This window comes from Macrobrachium nipponense, chromosome 12, assembly GCF_015104395.2.
Source record: "Macrobrachium nipponense isolate FS-2020 chromosome 12, ASM1510439v2, whole genome shotgun sequence".
Classification (NCBI taxonomy): domain Eukaryota; kingdom Metazoa; phylum Arthropoda; class Malacostraca; order Decapoda; family Palaemonidae; genus Macrobrachium; species Macrobrachium nipponense.
Genome location: NC_087205.1, coordinates 106,070,795 through 106,088,237, shown reverse-complemented (window position 1 = coordinate 106,088,237; position 17,443 = coordinate 106,070,795). Strand labels below are relative to the sequence as shown.

The following is a 17,443-nucleotide window of genomic DNA, read 5'->3' as shown; positions in this document are numbered from 1 at the left end:
GTCAAAAAATTCTTTCAAGTAATGAAAATGATACTAGACAGTGGACTGGCAACTTAAGCCTATGAGTAGTTCCTACATCAAACATAAATATCCAATCAAAATATTTTCATGTCATACTGTACAGTTGTGTGTATAGTACTCATAATACGTACAGCATTAATGAATAATGTTCCCATTATGCTAATTACTTACAATACTAATTACTGTTGAAAATGCTGAAAAAAATAAATTTTATATAGATTCTTAGAACCATTTCAGAGCAAAAATAAACATTTGTACATTTTACTGCTGCAAACCCATCCCTAGTCATAATGGCATTTGCAAAATGAGATTATCACATCCTTCTGTTTTTAACTCTAATACGTATAATCATTGTAATATATTTTAATGTTAGTTTTTTCAAAGGACAAAGGCACCTAATCAACTCTGGTTCATTCAGGGAAAATATCTGGCAATAAAGCAATTACTTCCACAAGTGTGTTGTGCTTGAAAATTCCATCAATTATGTTCATTTTGAAAGGACCTGCCTGTTAAATCCAGGTAAGAATTAGGATCCAGCTCCCAAAAATAAGCAGTGGTTAGAAAAGCATCTTAAAACCTCCCCCTACGCTTTTCAAAGTTGTAAGCTATTCTGGATTTCACAATTACAAGACTTTCCAAGGGATGCCTTTCCTTCTGGGAATTCATCTTCTTTTAAGTTCATGAACCTTCTGCTAAATAGCCCCTCCTCATCATAGTTCCTCAGCACATTACAAAAACAGCAGTTACACAAGCCTTTCTAGCAACTACACAGACCCCATCCTCTACTGTCTCAGTCTAATTAAGCTGTCCATTGTGTTGGGTGAATCATTACATTCTAATTCTGCTTCATCAGGTTCCACCATCAGTCACTGTCCCTGTAGTATATGTAGTATTTTTGTGTCCAGTAATGTTTACAATTTGACCATTATGGATTGATAATCTTGCTCAATATATATTACTATTATTACTATAAAATAGTTTAACAGACCACTGACCCACACTGCTAAACACTCAGGGCCACTCACTCAAAAGGATTTTTTCTCCAATGAAAACTGTAAGTGAAGCAACGTTGTGAGAAAAGTTGCAACACTGAGTGAGAAGAGATCCAAGGAACACATGAAAAGTACATCTCAGAAAGCAATGCAATATTTAGTTATATATGAAAATATTCATAAGAACCTGTGGTACCATCTACAGTGCTGTGATAGTAGACTGTAGGTGATACATCCTTAAAGGGACTAGAGAATCTAAGTTTAGAATTTTATTCCTCCATCCTGTTTTCTTTTCTCCTTCCAACTTTAAACACTTGACCTAACACTTTACCTAAAATGGCAAAGATTTCCAAGTTTAATTTTGGCATGGTACCAAGAGGGACTTATTATACCTCATGCATACATGGGCTTTTTGTCAACTACTTCCACCAAGACAGACTGAAATTTTGTCTCAGTCTGGGTTGTTTAGCACTTGAATTTCATTATTTGGATAACTACAACAACGTACAGGCAGTCCCCGGCTTACGAAGTTCCGAGGTTACGGCACTTTTCAATTATATTCCTCAGAAATTATTTCTGGCCTTATGACGCATGTTTCAGGGTTACGGTGCTTACAACGCTGATCTGGCAGAAAAAATATAACTAAAAAAATACAAAATAATCAATATTTGAAGGACTTTGGATGAAAAATGCAACAAAATTGCAATTTACATAGTTTTTAATACACCCAAAGCATTAAAAGTAAGGTTTTCTTAGGATTTTTGACAATTTTCCGGCTTACGACGCGTCTCAAGAACAGAACCCTCATCATAAGCAGGGGGACTGCCTGTACATGAAAACCAGTTACCTTCAGCTGACTAATAAAACCAACTATACTACCTAGTACTAGTCTAGGCTCCTGGTATCTATTAGGTTTAGTTTTATTCATTACTCCCTTAAATTGCCCTCTAATTTTGTACAGTACGTACATGCTTTCAAGATATATTTCTAATTCATTACTTGCCTTTTAAATACTATGTTTATTCCACTTCCTTCTTGTACAACATTAAAAAACCAGGCATTACCATGACAGAAAGCATGGAAAACTAACTCCCCACATAACAGAGAGAGAGAGAGAGAGAGAGAGAGAGAGAGAGATTCATGTTTTGGAAAACATTACACTACGCATAATGCTAAAATCCTTGTAAAATAATATGTATAAACTACAAATATTCTTAGTATATGTGTCAGTAAGTATTTTGGTAATGTCTTTGACAAATTGCATGCTGTCCTATGATAAAATATCTAATTACTAATTCAGCACAGGCATAATAAATGTAATAAGCAATATGTTAAGATCTAAACTACTCACATACAAAATTAAGGTGACAATTAATGATATACTATACCTTAAAACATGCAAAACTGTCCTATAATCTTCTTCCTCTTCTAAATCAATCTATATAGTGATCAGTCCCAGTAAAGCTATATATTTCACAGCCATGGGTTTCTCTGAGCATTTCACTATATAGATTATAGACTCGTTCATCACTATGTTCCTTTAAAGAGGAACACTTCTTGATTTCATATGAGCTTTCCGCATCCATGTCAGAGGAAGATTCAGCAGTCATGTCAATATTTACAAATAAATCCTTTGGTGTATAAACGCTATGAAGTTTAGCTTCGGAAAGTTCGTGTAATCGCTCGCCACCTATGTTTGTTAAATCACAAAAAGGAACTCGGGTTTCTAGGGAGGTTGACAAAACTTGTGAACTGGAGATGCTGGGATTAACCTTTAACAGAGGGCCTGTAACAAAAATAGCAAAACTTACCTCAAGCTTTATGGAAATTTCAAAAAGGGCACAGCTGCAATTGGCAAAGGAAAATAAACCACCTTGAAATTTTCCTTGGTAACACAAAATACAACACTAACATGAAATTATTGCAAATTCTTCAATTTAATCTTGAGGGAATTAGATATGTAATACAAGTCATCAAAAACCCTGATTTCATTGGTTTCCTCTACGAAAAATGTATTTACTTCCTTATCACTAGCCACAATTCTAAAAACTACACTAGGTTAGTCAAGAACCAAAAGGGCTTTCTGTTAAATGACATAACAGAAAGACCATTCAACATAAGAAAAATTTCTTTACATGATGAATGTTTACCTGTAACATTTATAATACTGTACTATACTTAAGAAAAACTAGGCTATGCACATGGGTTACATTAAAATATGTATTGCAAAACTGGATTACAGTGATGACAAAACAGGTTTCAGCACAGTTTTACAGAATCTAGCAATATGAACATGATTTTCATATAAAAAATCTCAAACTCTAGCCCTCTCATTTTTAGCCATACTTATCTCACCTAGCTATTATGGTCCTGATCCATAGTAAATAGAGAAAAAAAAAGGGATTTTGACGTAGGAAAAATCTATTTCTGGGCGAGGAAGCCGTGTCGCCCAGTGAAATATGTCTGCTTTAGTGTTCTTCATAACTAAACTATAAAGCATAGCCCACTGATATGCTAAATAATAATGAAAACACAAGCTTATAAAGCTCATTTAAAAATATCTTGCATCTCACCTTTTCCCCTTTATTTTAAAGAAATGGACAGGTAAATTAAAAATTATGATATACAACTGGAAAAATACTCTTTTGAGCTTTGTATAAACTACAGTACTAATACATCTATACTCAAAGGTCAAAATGATGCATACATCTCTAACAAACTAACTATATACAGTGTACATAGAAAAGTAACTCTTGAATGGAATAAGCAAATAGAAATTTACTTATGTATATACAGTGTACATAGAAAAGTAACTCTTAAATGGAATAAGTATAATAAGCAATTTCAATAGTATAGTAAACAATTATACAGTAAACACACCAAGGTGAAGTATGTCTATTAGTTTCACTGTTTTCCTTATGAAACAAAGTTCACAAAAATAGATGAATCAACATTAAAGAACTTTTAACTGATACTTTCAGTTATTTTCTCAATAATAATCACAATTCACAAAACTGTAAAAGGAAACATGCTTCTATAGCTGAAGCCAATGTTTGTTCATTTGGTTGCGGTCAAGATAATCAAACCTTCAGAAATGTTGGCCTCAGAAAGAGTACAAAATCTTCATACTTAGTTCTTTATCAGTTTAACACAGACCTTGGAAAAGACACCTAATATTTTGAAGTAAAAAAGAAAGGAAAAAAAGTTGCATTTGATTAGAAAACTTTTACTGAAAAGGGGAAAAAAAGAGAAAATATACGCTATTTGTAAAACTAAACACTTCATCAATGGTATAAGTACACCATTCCCAAGATTAGCTCTTGAAACATTTGGATACAGCACCTGCAATCATACTACTGCTACAAACAGTAGCACAGATACTCACTCCAGCCAATTAAACAACCGTGACCCATAACTCATATAGTATAAGCTGTTCATGATAAACAGCCTTAAACATCATTTCTGATCTATGACTCAAAAAAGCACCACAAATTGGTGAACTAATGTTCTGCTCCCGCCAACAATGTTGACAATGAGATCAAATTCATTTCACAACTTTGAATACAGTACATTATGAGAAGAGTAATGTGCCTTTTGTCTCAAGCCTGGAGACAAACGGCCCTTTCCCAAGTATCTTGGTTCTAACAACAATAATGCTGCCTTTATTAGAGTAAGAGTACATAAGTTACTTTTTTCTCCACTCAGGTTCAGATAGCCAGGCATCAGTCATTTCAGCTGGATCCCTTCACATTAATCTCTACATCCTTAGATAGTTGCACCTTCCAAATACTTTTCTTTATCGAGAATGAAGTACTTAGGTGCTCTTTTTCAGGGTAACCCTTTGGACTTCAAGATGAAGACACTTCAGGTTAAGCTTCTAAAAAGTCAACTTTCATTATTCTTTTGTTTTACCACTGATTTAAACTTTGTCTGATGACATACCTTCTTGTTATTTTTCTGCCATATTCAACTTGTCTATAGGAGATGGTGTTTTAATGTCAACTTATTCCCCTTCAGGATACTGCATTTAATTCACTTCTTGCTGACAGTGAGTCCCTTATTTTTTGTACATTGTTCTAATGTCCACCTACCCTAAGACTACCTTCAGGCCCATAATGGAAAAGCTAATAAATCGGAATAAAATTTATGTTCTTGCATAGTAAAAGACAGTTATTTCTAAAAATCTATGCCTGTTGGGACTTGACAGTAATATATAATATTCTATCTATGAGGTATACAACTGCAAATGACCTGGGGGTTTACTGAACATTATAGTAATCATAGAGGTTTCTTATGATGCACAATATCCAAGTCTTTGTATTTGGAATGTAAGCTGTCTTAGAAAATCTGTCTCTATAATGTCTTATGAAGGTAGCATCCTACATGCATGCCTATTCCATTTCAGATACTTAGACAAAATGGAAATTTTTTAATCAATTTGTATTTTTCATAGCTAACAAACCTGAGATCTTAACAATAAGATAATCTTCTTGTGTCAGGTGGAAAGCAGTTAAAAATAATCAAAGATTGTAAAGCAAGGAATCTCTGGCATCTGGAAACTCATGTGCATATGAAGTGGAAGCTGGTCACCGACCAGGCACAGAACCTCGTGATGCGCTAGTCTTTCTTTGACCGTCTTGGAGAGTAGTCACTTTTGCTCTCCTCCCAAGCTGGTTGCTTTGTTTGCCTGTGATTTCTTTTTGTTCAGATCCCCATACGACATGCAGTAGGTGCCGATCTAATTTTTGAACCATTACTAATCCTTGCCCGGAATGTCATTCCTGGCCTAAGTAGCAGTGGAGGGCGTTCTACAAGAAGAGGGAGCATCATCGAGTTTCTACTTGTCCTTCTTGAGAGGGTTTTTTGCCTCCTCGTTTGGACGTTTCAGCATTCCCCTCTTCCATCGATTCATCATTGGAAGTAGTATCAGGAGTTGTACAGGACGTGATTACGTTAAATGTAACCCCCTCTTCTGTGGGATCCACTGTCCTTCCTGAGTGGGAGGTGGCTACGCTTTCTGTTTCCTTTATTTCAGATTCCAATTCATACAAGATGGCGGCTGTTTGGGCGTCTCTAGGCCTAAGGGATTCCCCCTCCTTGGATGGCCTTCTCTCGCATTTCTTGGCAGCTCGTATCCCCTGTTGGACCCATTGGCAATCCCCCCACCTTCAGGACTACATTACTTTGGCTCTCATGTGCTGCCTCCTAGCGGACGCCTGTATCAACATCGACAGTTGCTAGGTCACCCTTTATAGCTCTGCCAGTGAGGCCATCAACCAGTGCTACCATTCAAGATGTGATGTCATTCCCAGCACCCTCTGAGCCAATGACTTCAGCTGCAGTGGTGTCTCTTCCTTCAGTTGTTGTGAGATCTCATTTGCCTATGACATCATCTCTTCCTCTCGCTAAGCCATCGATGTTTCAAGCTGTGTTTGAAAGACTGTTTGAGAGGTATTCTGCTCTCTCTGGCAAGAAGAGTAGTAGGAGTGATTCTTCCCCTCCCCCTTCTAGCAAGAGACGTTGTAGAGGGAAGCTTTCTCCCCCATTTCCTTGCTTCTTTGTCTCTGTCTCCTCTTTGTCCTCGAGTAAAATCTTGGAGAATTACAGACTTTGTGGGTCATCTTCTGTGAATGAGAGGAGTGCATCGCCGTCTTCTCGACATGGCCATGTCTCATGTCTCCCCCTTACACAAATGTGTTCATGCAGGTGAGACGAGTGATTTGCTGACTTCTCTACACGACTGTCTTCCCCTTACATGTACGTTCGTGACAATGGAAGAGTTGCGAGTCAGAGGAGGGGTTCACTGTTTTTTCTACAAGGCAGTGTCTCTCCCCTACGCGTACGTTTTCGTGACCACGGAGGTGTCACGAGTGATGAGAGTGCTTCGCTGGCTTCTCTACATGGCTGTGTCTCTCCCTTACATGTATGTGTTTGTGGTTATGGAAGTGTTAGTCCCTTATCTCAACCATCTCCTGTACATCAGATGATAAGGCTCCTATTAAGAAGTTGAAGGTGCCTGCTATGACTCTTTCTCATACACCTTCCAAAGATTCTTCTCTCTGCAATGTTGCAGTTGACAGTCAAGAATGTGAGGCTACTCAGGCCCATGGATGTGTTTCTCGCTTGCCTCCCAAAGACTGGGACCTTGGGGTACATGGTTTGTCGCACAAGCGAGTACACGGTTTGAGTCGAGTTTATGTAAGGGTTTCTTTGCATGGCCAAGTTCCGGAACCCTGTTTCAGGATCTTTGGTAATTAGGGGCTCCACTCCACCTGGTTGGAGGCATGATGACAGCTTCCTAGCGAAGCTTCTTGGCAAGATACTAGGACTTCGTTTGAGCTTCCCTTGTCGGGGCATGCTCAGTCTATCTTGCAACGCGTTAATTTGGACGTGATCTGTCTTAAACCTGGGTTGACACTGGATCAGGTTAGGTTTGAATGTCGGTCATTTCCATCGCAAGAGGCCTTGGCCATGAAGGCTTCTGCTTCTTCCATCTTCCACTGTCTCCTGGCTGGATTTGTGGTCCACTGCAGTAGTCAGGATAGCTTCGGATCGAGCAGAGGGAGGTTTAGTCGGTTCTTCCTTCTTTCTCAGGCTATTGCAGTCTGGTGCTAAAGCCATTTCATATCAAGGCCACCTTGGTGCAACTTTGTGGGCCAACCTTCTCCTAGCCAGGAGGGATGCAGCCTTGTTGGAGGTGGTGGGGTCAGTAGATCCAGTCCTTATCAGCTCTCTGTAACGGGGATCTCCTTGGGTCGCAGCTTCTTTTCCCCAAGAACTTGATTGGAAGACGCGATCCACCAACAGTGAGCAGATACCAAGGATAGGTTAGTGTATCAGGAGGTATCCAAATCAGAGGCTCATTCTCGTCCTCCTCCCCCTCCTCCGCAACGGCAGACACAAGAAGATATATCCTATTGTTAAGATTGAGGTTTTGTTCTGCATATGAACAAAAATATTACGAGACCTAGGGAACCCTGTTCAATGAATATTAGTATTGCTGAATATAAAGGATTCTAGATTACAAACAACCTACTCAGAGTGGATGTCAGCAGTTCCTGCTTAGAGGGACCTACAGAGAGAATCTTTAATATCTTCTATAAGAAGTACAAATCTAGCATCAGAAAACAACAAAGCACAGTCTCAAAGAAACAAAAAAGGGGTCATCTGCCATCTAATTCATCAGTCTGGCCAACTAACTTTGAAGTTTCATCTTTCTTAGGCTTCAGTACCTAAATTTCTGTTAACCCACCACCCAACATGGAATTACCCTTCCCTTTTAATAAAACATTCATACTGTATTACTGGCAGTATTGATCCCTTTTAATGAAACATGACAAATTTTTAACCACTTTGTTATTTTCATAACTAACCAACCTGAGGTCTTATAACATTAGGATAATACTAGCGCCAAGCTGGAAACCGGTAGAATTAAAAATAAACTTGTGAGATCCAGGGACTACTATTGGCATCTATACCAGGTTACGGGGTATGTAGTACCCAGAATGCCCTTGGCGTCCCGTGACCCAACAGTTACTCTTCCAAACCAGTATAGACTGCTAGAGGGGTGGTTAGAGGAGGGCCTTATCTGTTAAGACCTCAAGTTTGTTAGTTATGAAAAATACAAATTGGTTATAAATTTGTCATTTGTTCATATTTGGAACAAACCTTCGGTCTTAACATTAGGATAGACTTACTTATTGGTGGGAGGTAGGTCTCTATAACTGACTGGGAGTTTGCCACCTTTATCCATTTCCGAATAGTAGGTGTATTCTAAGACAATGGACTATTAACCCTTGAACCAAAGATGAATGAGAATCTATTGGTTTCCCTCTCTGGGTGTTCCCATGATGCCATGATTTATTACATTAAGGAAGATGGAGAACTCTCCATTCTCATAAACCACTCCTGTCCCTTGTATCTGGATATATTATCACCCCTCTCTCTCCCCATTACAGAGAGGAGTGTGTTGCTACTGAAAAGTATACTATACTCTAGATTATCTTTACAGTATGGCTGACCACCTCACCTGCATCTACTCCGTTCCAGCTCATGATGGTACTCTCCTCCATACTGCCCGTAAGTAAAGGAGTAGAAAGAAAGTAGTAAAGAAGAAAGGCAAGTCATCCCATTCACTCTACTTTTCTACTTTCATACCTTCATCTTAGACTAGACACAAACTGATCCGCCAGGGGTACTGGATGAGCTATACCACTTGCTGGGTTGCCACCACTGGACCCAAGGAAAAAGTGTCCAAGGATCTATGGGCAACATCTTTTAAATAAAAAGAAGTGAAAGTTGTTTGGAGTTGCCAAATAACAGCTTTCAAAATTCTCTCCACAGACATATTCTTCTTGAATGCCAAAGAAGCGCTCAAGCCCTTAATGTCATGAGCTCTAGCCCTCTCTCGGCTATTTGACCCTCTGTCTTCTGTCATGTATGCATTCCTGATTGTTTCTCTACAGGCAATATTTATCATCTTTAACCCTTAAACGGCGACTGGATGTATTATATGTCGACTAAAATCGACTAAAATTGTCTGTCGGGTGCTTAACTGACATACGATACGTCGACTACAAAAAGTTTTTTTAAATATTCGCAAAAAAAGTTATAGGGCTAGTTTGCGAAAAATTTTAAATCGCGCCTTGAGGGATGCTGGGAGTTTACGGATCAAGCTGTTGTTTTGTTTACAAGCGTTACCCAGGCACGAATTTCTTTCTTCTCGCACTAAAAAGCATCAGCAACACATCTCAGAAATTCTTTCATCACTTTGTCATAATTTTTGCACCGTTTTATATTAGCCGTAACATAGTTTTATAAATGAAAACGTGCGCAATTTCATGTAGAATACAACAAAAAAAACCACCCATGGTTGTAGCTTTTATCAGTTTTTAAATATTTTCATATAAATCATGATAAGTGCCAAAATTTCAGCCTTCGGTCAACTTTGATTTGACCAAAATGGTTGAAAAACGCTGAAAAAACGCAATTGTAAGCTAAAACTCTTACATTCTAGTAATATTCAATCATTTACCTTCATTTTGCAACAAATTGGAAAACTTTAGCACAATATTTTGATTTAAGGTGAATTTTTTAAAAACACTTTTTCCTTACGTCCGCGTGCGATAACTGCCGAAAATCTCAGAAATTCTTTCGGCAGTTTGTTGTAATGTTTGCCCCGTTTTATATTAGCCGTTACATAAAGTTTTATATATGCAAATGTGCACAATTTCATGTAGAATACATCAAAAATAACTTATAGTTGTAGCTTTTATCAATTTTGAAATATTTTCATATAACGATAAATAGAAAAAACTTGACCGGTCAACTTCAACTTGACCAAAATGGTCGAAAACTGCAATTGTAAGCTAAAACACTTACAGTCTAGTAATATTCAATCAATTACCTTCATTTTGCAACAAATGGGAAGTCTCTAGCACAATATTTCGATTTATGGTGAATTTTAGAAAAAACTTGTTTCTCCGTCCGCTCGTTACGAATTCATGCATCATTTTGTGATATTTTCTTTATGTTGCTTTGATCGTTTTACAATTTTTTATATACCAAAATCACCGCAATTTAGTGTACAATACAACGAAAAAAAATTAACTCATTAGCTTTAACCGTTTTATGCTGTCATATATTCCAGTATTTATATATGATGATATTTTTTTCATTTCTGTTGGTTGCATACTAAACTTTAGGCAATGACAAAAAAAGGAGCCAAAAATGAACACTTAATCTTGAAAACTAAGCCTGCTGTGATTTTTTGATAAAAACTTTTTTTCCGCTTCAGCGCTAACTCCCGAACGCCGCCGGCATACGAAACACTTTGGTAAATAGCGGCTCGGCGTTTAAGGGTTAAATAGTGTGTGTGTGTGAGTGAGAGTCAAAGGGATCTACTGTTTCTTCTTACAAAAGCAGAGTCACAATTAACTATAACCTGGAGCGGAACTAAGCAGTCAAGATTGTTTAAACTTATCCAAATTTTGGAAACCATAACAAGAATAATTTAGATTAAAGAATTGCACTATAATATTAGGCCAAAGGTCAAGCACTGGGACTTATGAGGTCATTCAGCACTTAAAATAATTTTGAAAAAAGGTGTCAAGTTATATAAAAAATATGAATGGAGGTAGAGTAAAAAAAAGAAAGAAAGGGGTTGAAGGGATGCTACAAAGAACCTTAAAATGTAGTTCTCAAGATGACCTGCAAAATACTTGATACAAATTACTGTAAAATTAATTGATGGTCTGTTACTAAAACAGATTGCTTATGCCTCAAAAAATTTGTTAGTATTTAACTTCTATGTCTCAACAATTTCTCGCCTTTCCTGGGAAACCTTGGGCACTACTTTTTGTCACTGTGGTAGCAAAATTCACTGGCCTCCTGGAGTTTTCTTTCCACCTTTTTTTTATGGCATGATTCTTTCCTCCTCCTATAGCTGATAAATGATGACACACATGTAGACCAAGACATGGTAGAGTATTGTTGCAAAATATCACTCTGGAGGGACAGAGAAAACAACCGGTCCAATATAAAACAAATGAAACCAAATCAAGTCAGGTAGGGGATGATGTCAACTTACCAAATGGAGTAATAGACAGAATTCAGGCTGATGTTTTTGGAGATAGCATCCTAGACTAACTGTTAAAAATCATTTTAAGATCAATAGTACTATTTAAAAAATTATTGGTCTAGATGGGACTCTGAGCCCAACTGCTTTATCTAATGCAGCCAATGGACTCTTTATAAAAACTACAGTACTTACACAATATTTGGATGCTATATCTTCATGTTTTATATGCTAAGTTAATTGTAATGGTCTACTATGACAATAACCTTTTGTCATGAGTCTGTTACATAGGATTAATAAATGAGGAGTGCATATCATTTGAGAGATTCATTCCATTATGAAATATTCCGTGACTAGTTGCCGTAACCATTTTGGTATCAAGCATTTACAGTAATATATGCACCTGTTACCCAGTGACTGATTTATGTGCCTCACTGTCCACGAACAAATTCCTTACTTAAGATATAAACCACTATTATTTATCCAAAATCATGCCACATATTTCAGGCATTTCTTAAAACCTTTATAAGATACATCCAAGTACTAGTTCCATTTACACAAACACTGCAATATTAATCAGTTAACTAAATAGTTTTAATTGCATTCTTACTAGCTTACAAGCTATTGTGAGCTTAAAGTTTGGTTCTTTTATTTACACTCTGCTTTCCATTAATGCATAAAAATCTGCTATTCATTCAAGCATTACCAATCTTCCTTCAAAATATACATTAAAGAATAATGGATTTATTATTTTTACGATCAGTACATTTCAAAATCTGGAGATGTAAAGTAAAAATAGAATGATTCAACAAATTTGGGAAACAGGTTACTAATCTCACCTATAAATGGAAAATGAGGGTTAAATAAATAAAATGAGTGTGCAATACTATACGGAATGGTGAAATATACCTCATAACAGAACATGAACCCAGACACAACTTATTCACCTGCTATAAAACAAAGGAAAATGGACTAACCACATTCCTAAAAGAAATGTCAACATTCCTTTTTTTTTCAGATAAAAAGCTGGATTTTTTAATTTAAGCCTATTATATTTTTTCATACAAACACTAGTACTACAGTTACAAATACCGCTACTCATGGTATAAAAAAAAAATCTTCCATACACTTTAAACTCCTCTAAAGAATATGGAAATGGACATGAAGACACATGCAAGTTGATAAGCACATGAGACCTTCAGATCCTCAAGTGTACATGCAGTCAGGCAGTGATTTTTTCAGAAAAGTGTAAACAGGAGGCAGGAACTCTGTATTAAGTAATGATTCTATGAAAAATAAATTTTACTTAATAAACAAAGTTTTACAATAACCAACAATTCATAATAGTACTGTAGCCCAAATCAGAATTGAAGTGGGAAGAATTGGGTTACCACACACCTAAAGTTGTTGGCTGCACTCTTTAGAATTCTTTTGGAACTATCAAGTAAGCATCTGTGGCTGTAAGACTGAGCAGTACTGTGGTTGACAGACAGAAACCGTGAGACGCGATAAAATGAGTTCTTTAAATCTTCAGACAAAATCCATTATGAATAAAATCAACTGACTGTCAACACACGAGGGTTCCAAGAGGAAATCAGGGAGAAAAAAAAATGGGAAATAAAAACTAAGACCAATAAACCTGAATTTGGGAGAGGTCGGCAGAAAGCAAGAATGAATGACCATCATGCTTAAACATTTGAAGGTTGGAAAATTCCACAATTGAACTAGGCAAAACTATCCTTATTTTAACTGTAACCATAATAAAACCTGTAGCAAACTGAATAGTATTAAACCTAATACTAGAAAATGACACTTTTTTGCAGCAGCAACCTGCCTAGTGTTGTAAGACAAACAGTTACGTCATGTTAATAAGTGTGCAGAGGATGCTTGTCATGATAGTATATTTTATACAAACATGAAGGACTCACTTTACATCTGTACCACAAGTCAACATTTAGTTGGAAAAATAAACTTGACTAATGAAAGAACTCTACCCAAGAGTTTAAGATGAGAGTCAGCACCTCAGACCATGCTGGAAAACAGTACTCCAAGCAAGGAAGAAGGAAAGTTAAACCACTCAAGATACAAAAGCTTCATCATGACCTGAAATCTTAAGTCTCTGACATTTAAAACTGAATAATTTAAATGTAAATCTGGATGCAAGAGCAAAGCTGATCCGGATCAACTACCATAATGAATTTCTGCAACCACAGACCTAAGGAAAAAAGAAGAAACAACTGCCAGAAAAGCAGCATCACTGGCAAATACAATCAATTCATTCGCCAGACCTTCCACATGTTGCTAGTAGCCCATATAATTTCAATAGCAAAGGTCCAAGAACAATACCTTCAGGAACACCTGAAAGGACATTACTAAAGCTAAAAAACTGGCCATCGACACATCCTTCAGTTCTGCCCATTAAAATATTAATAAAAGATCCACCAATTCCCAATAATAATCACATCTTTATGATTCACATGGTCAAAGGTTGCACTAAAATGTAAACTGGACATGCTCTGTCTACTGCCACTTTCTTTAGAGGGGTTGTGAAGTGTCCAGGATAATTCCCCAACCACAAATGAAAACCATTATAAGTAGCGGATTTGTTGTAAACTGACATTTTATATATACTGCATCATACTCAAGACATTTGGCTGTTGTTAAATATGGAAAAATAAAAAATGAAGGATATATTACATAGTATATATATATATATATATATATATATATATATATATATATATATATATATATATATATATATAATATCATAATTATAAAATACTATCTACATCTCACATAATGAGATGTGTTAAAGAGAAAAATATATAAACAAAGAGGTTCATCACCTGCGATCTACTGGCCTGTTACAATGCACTAACTAATTGCAACATGGGTTTATCATCTATGAGTGATTCAAGAGATGACTTGAGGAACATTCATAAAACTTCATCTTCGTGCAGTATCTGACTTCATTGATACCTTACTTTTAATCAGCATTTACTCATTAGAAAATGCCTACTAAATACAAATAAGTAATATGGATAGGTTTTAATGAAGCCTCTGCTTATCCCCTCACCTTAAAGGTAATGTCCCATGAGACAGCGTGGATAGTGGGCATCAAGACATCCCATCGTTCCAGAATAGCCAGGAGGCAGAGGTGCTGGTAGAGGAGCAGGAGGTCCACCACATGACCCTGAAGTACCATTATGTGGTGGTTGTGAATTCTTTTTCCGCTCATCATCAGCATCTGCCACTATTCTCATGTGAGGTTCTACTGTTTCTCTCGAAGTAGAGGGATTCAATGCAGAGGCATCATCTTGCATATTATCATTGCTATCAATTTCTGTCTCAGTTCTATTATAGGAAACATCTGAATATACATCACATTCACCAGCACATTTCCCAGCAACACAATTTTCCACAGCTACAGTGGATGAAGAACTAAGAGATGCAACACTCCCAACATTCATAGCAGAAAAAGCAGAGTTTTCTGAAATGGGAAATTCTTACTTACACGTCATATAGTAACATTTCATGAGGGATAAGGATTAACCTCTTATGAAATTATCAGAGCAAGGGAAATTATATGGTAACTTTCTTATAATAATAACAGCCAGTACTAATAGTTCTAGCAAACTCGCAATTTGTGTAGTATCACCTCTTACATCCTTTTGTAGCATCTTCATAATATGAAAATGCTTTTATTTTTAAACTACTTTGCTAAGTCTAACCTATCCTACCTATAAGAAATTTTACACACCTACAGAGACATTCAAGGAAGAAATAACAAGATTTCAACTGTGCACGAGACCTGAAAGAACTGAAGATTATTTTTATATTGTAATCATTCAGCATCACGTCTAAATCGCCAGGAATAAATCTCCATATCCTATTCAAAACAAGAGCTGGAGTCTATTACATAATTATCTCAGTCTACTGACCTATTGATATCTATATATGTGCTACATATAAAGTATAATGCCTCTTCACTTACAGTCACAGATTCCTCATAAAGAAAATATCTATATATGTGCTGTATATAAAGTATATGTAATATATTTCACTTAAAGCCACAGAATCTCAAAGAAAATAACTTCATTATACTTATATTTTTAAAAGTGTGAATGACTCTGTCTTTCTTTGGGTGACATACTATACCATTTAAAAATAAATCAATATAAGAAAAACTACATAAAATGCAAGTCAATATTCCAGGGGAAAAATGATCTATGCTCATCATCAAATGCAGAAACAGATGTTAACTTCATTGTACAACAGAATAAGAAATAGAGTACAGTATTATGAGGTCATACAGTCAGTCACTGTATAATCATCCAGGTTATTATTCAGTGACAAGATTATACTGTGAAGTATAAACATTTCGTTAGAACTGATGTTTTGTGAGATGAAAGCCAAATACCCACCTTCAATTTGTACAACAAAATACTGTTGGCTCCCCTTCAAAAGCACAATTTTAAAGACCTTTCTGTGATATAAATAAAATGAAATAATGTTAAGAATAAACTCCTAAAGCCTTCCCATTTCAGAATATGACATTTAGGTGAGTTGAGAGTACTTATGAGTCACATTTTATTTTCATAAGAACTTCTACTGCTATCTATTCCAAAATATTCTTTAGTTTTACTTGATGAATAATAGTACTTTATTCTATGATCTTTGATACCACATAGGTCAACTTTCATACTTGGCAACATACAAACAATGTACAGTTGAGATCCTGAAAGTAGGATCTCAAACAAAAACTTACTTCATATTATTCCAACATACTCATTTGCATCTGGCATGTAAGGCACCTCAGTTAATAGATACATATTTATAAAATCTATTTAAAATCATCATAATTATTTCTCCTTCAGACTATGCAAATTATAGAACAATAGCCTCACGCAATATCTTTAAAACTTTTGTTTGATATAAATTGCTCATTTAATATGTGCAGGGACTTGGAATAAATTACTTATGTAAGTGCATATGGAATCAACATGTGACAGATACTACTACTTATAAAAAAATTATTTTGACCATCAACTTGCAAACTTAACCATTCATCCCTGCAAAAAATGAATGAAGTAGCTACTTTGAGGTACAGTAGTCTTCTAAACCATGCAATTCAACTACATAATCAATCCGAAGATCGATAACCCTATGGGCCATAAATGATGTCATTTCATCTACTATAAACAAAGGAACTTTATCGGTAATGCTGGAAAATCAGTCTCAACACACATTAAGCAAAAATAAAGAAAATAAAAATAAAAAATATAGTCTATCATTACTGATTAGTCTACTGCATATGACTTAGGTTAATTAGACTAAGAAAAACCACGCTGCCTGATGAATATGTAAACAATAAAAGGATAATCCAGAACCTCTTCAAAGCCCAAGCTTCTCCTCCAAAAGGATATGGCACATGGGATGACACCAGCAATGTATCAGTGTATCTACTGGCTCCAAATGCAACTTAACATATACCTTCATAAGGAAACTTCTCATATTTCTGAGATCTTGAATATTTTATGTAGAACCGAAAAAACTGATAAACGATATAATGAGTAAAGAACTGACAAGAAAGCAGCATAAGTAGAGTATTTGTGTTTAACTTTTAAAAACTAGAATAGTTTCATGTGCACCATCTAAAAATCCAGACAGCACTGAGCAAATTATGTTGACAAACTCACAACAAAATACCCTTGTAAAGAATATCAGTTTATCAGCCTTCAAGCACATGATTCGGAATACACTCATACAGTATAATAAATAATGTTTAGTATTGAGTGTGCCTTCTTTAAATCAGAGACTATAAATCTCTAGGCATCCAAGTAAATATAGA

General features: G+C 36.0%; 1 protein-coding gene across 6 annotated transcripts in view; it reads right to left on the bottom strand.

The window, feature by feature from the left end:
- The window catches only part of LOC135224737 (ankyrin repeat domain-containing protein 10-like), a 107,063-nt gene that overhangs the window by 15,675 nt on the left and 73,945 nt on the right, over positions 1 to 17,443 (bottom strand). For 3 of the 6 annotated variants that reach the window (XM_064264052.1, XM_064264055.1, XM_064264057.1), the window contains exons 6-7: positions 14,669 to 15,082; positions 2,663 to 2,799 (exon numbers count right to left, since the gene is read on the bottom strand). The exons of 1 other annotated variant lie outside the window; for it this stretch is intronic. In XM_064264052.1, coding sequence (XP_064120122.1) covers positions 14,670 to 15,082 — 413 coding nt within the window. In that variant the 3' untranslated portion in view covers positions 2,663 to 2,799; position 14,669. Of the gene's footprint in view, positions 1 to 2,401; positions 2,800 to 14,668; positions 15,083 to 17,443 lie in introns of those variants that run through there. 2 more of the 6 variants (XM_064264053.1, XM_064264054.1) reach the window with 2 other exon arrangements.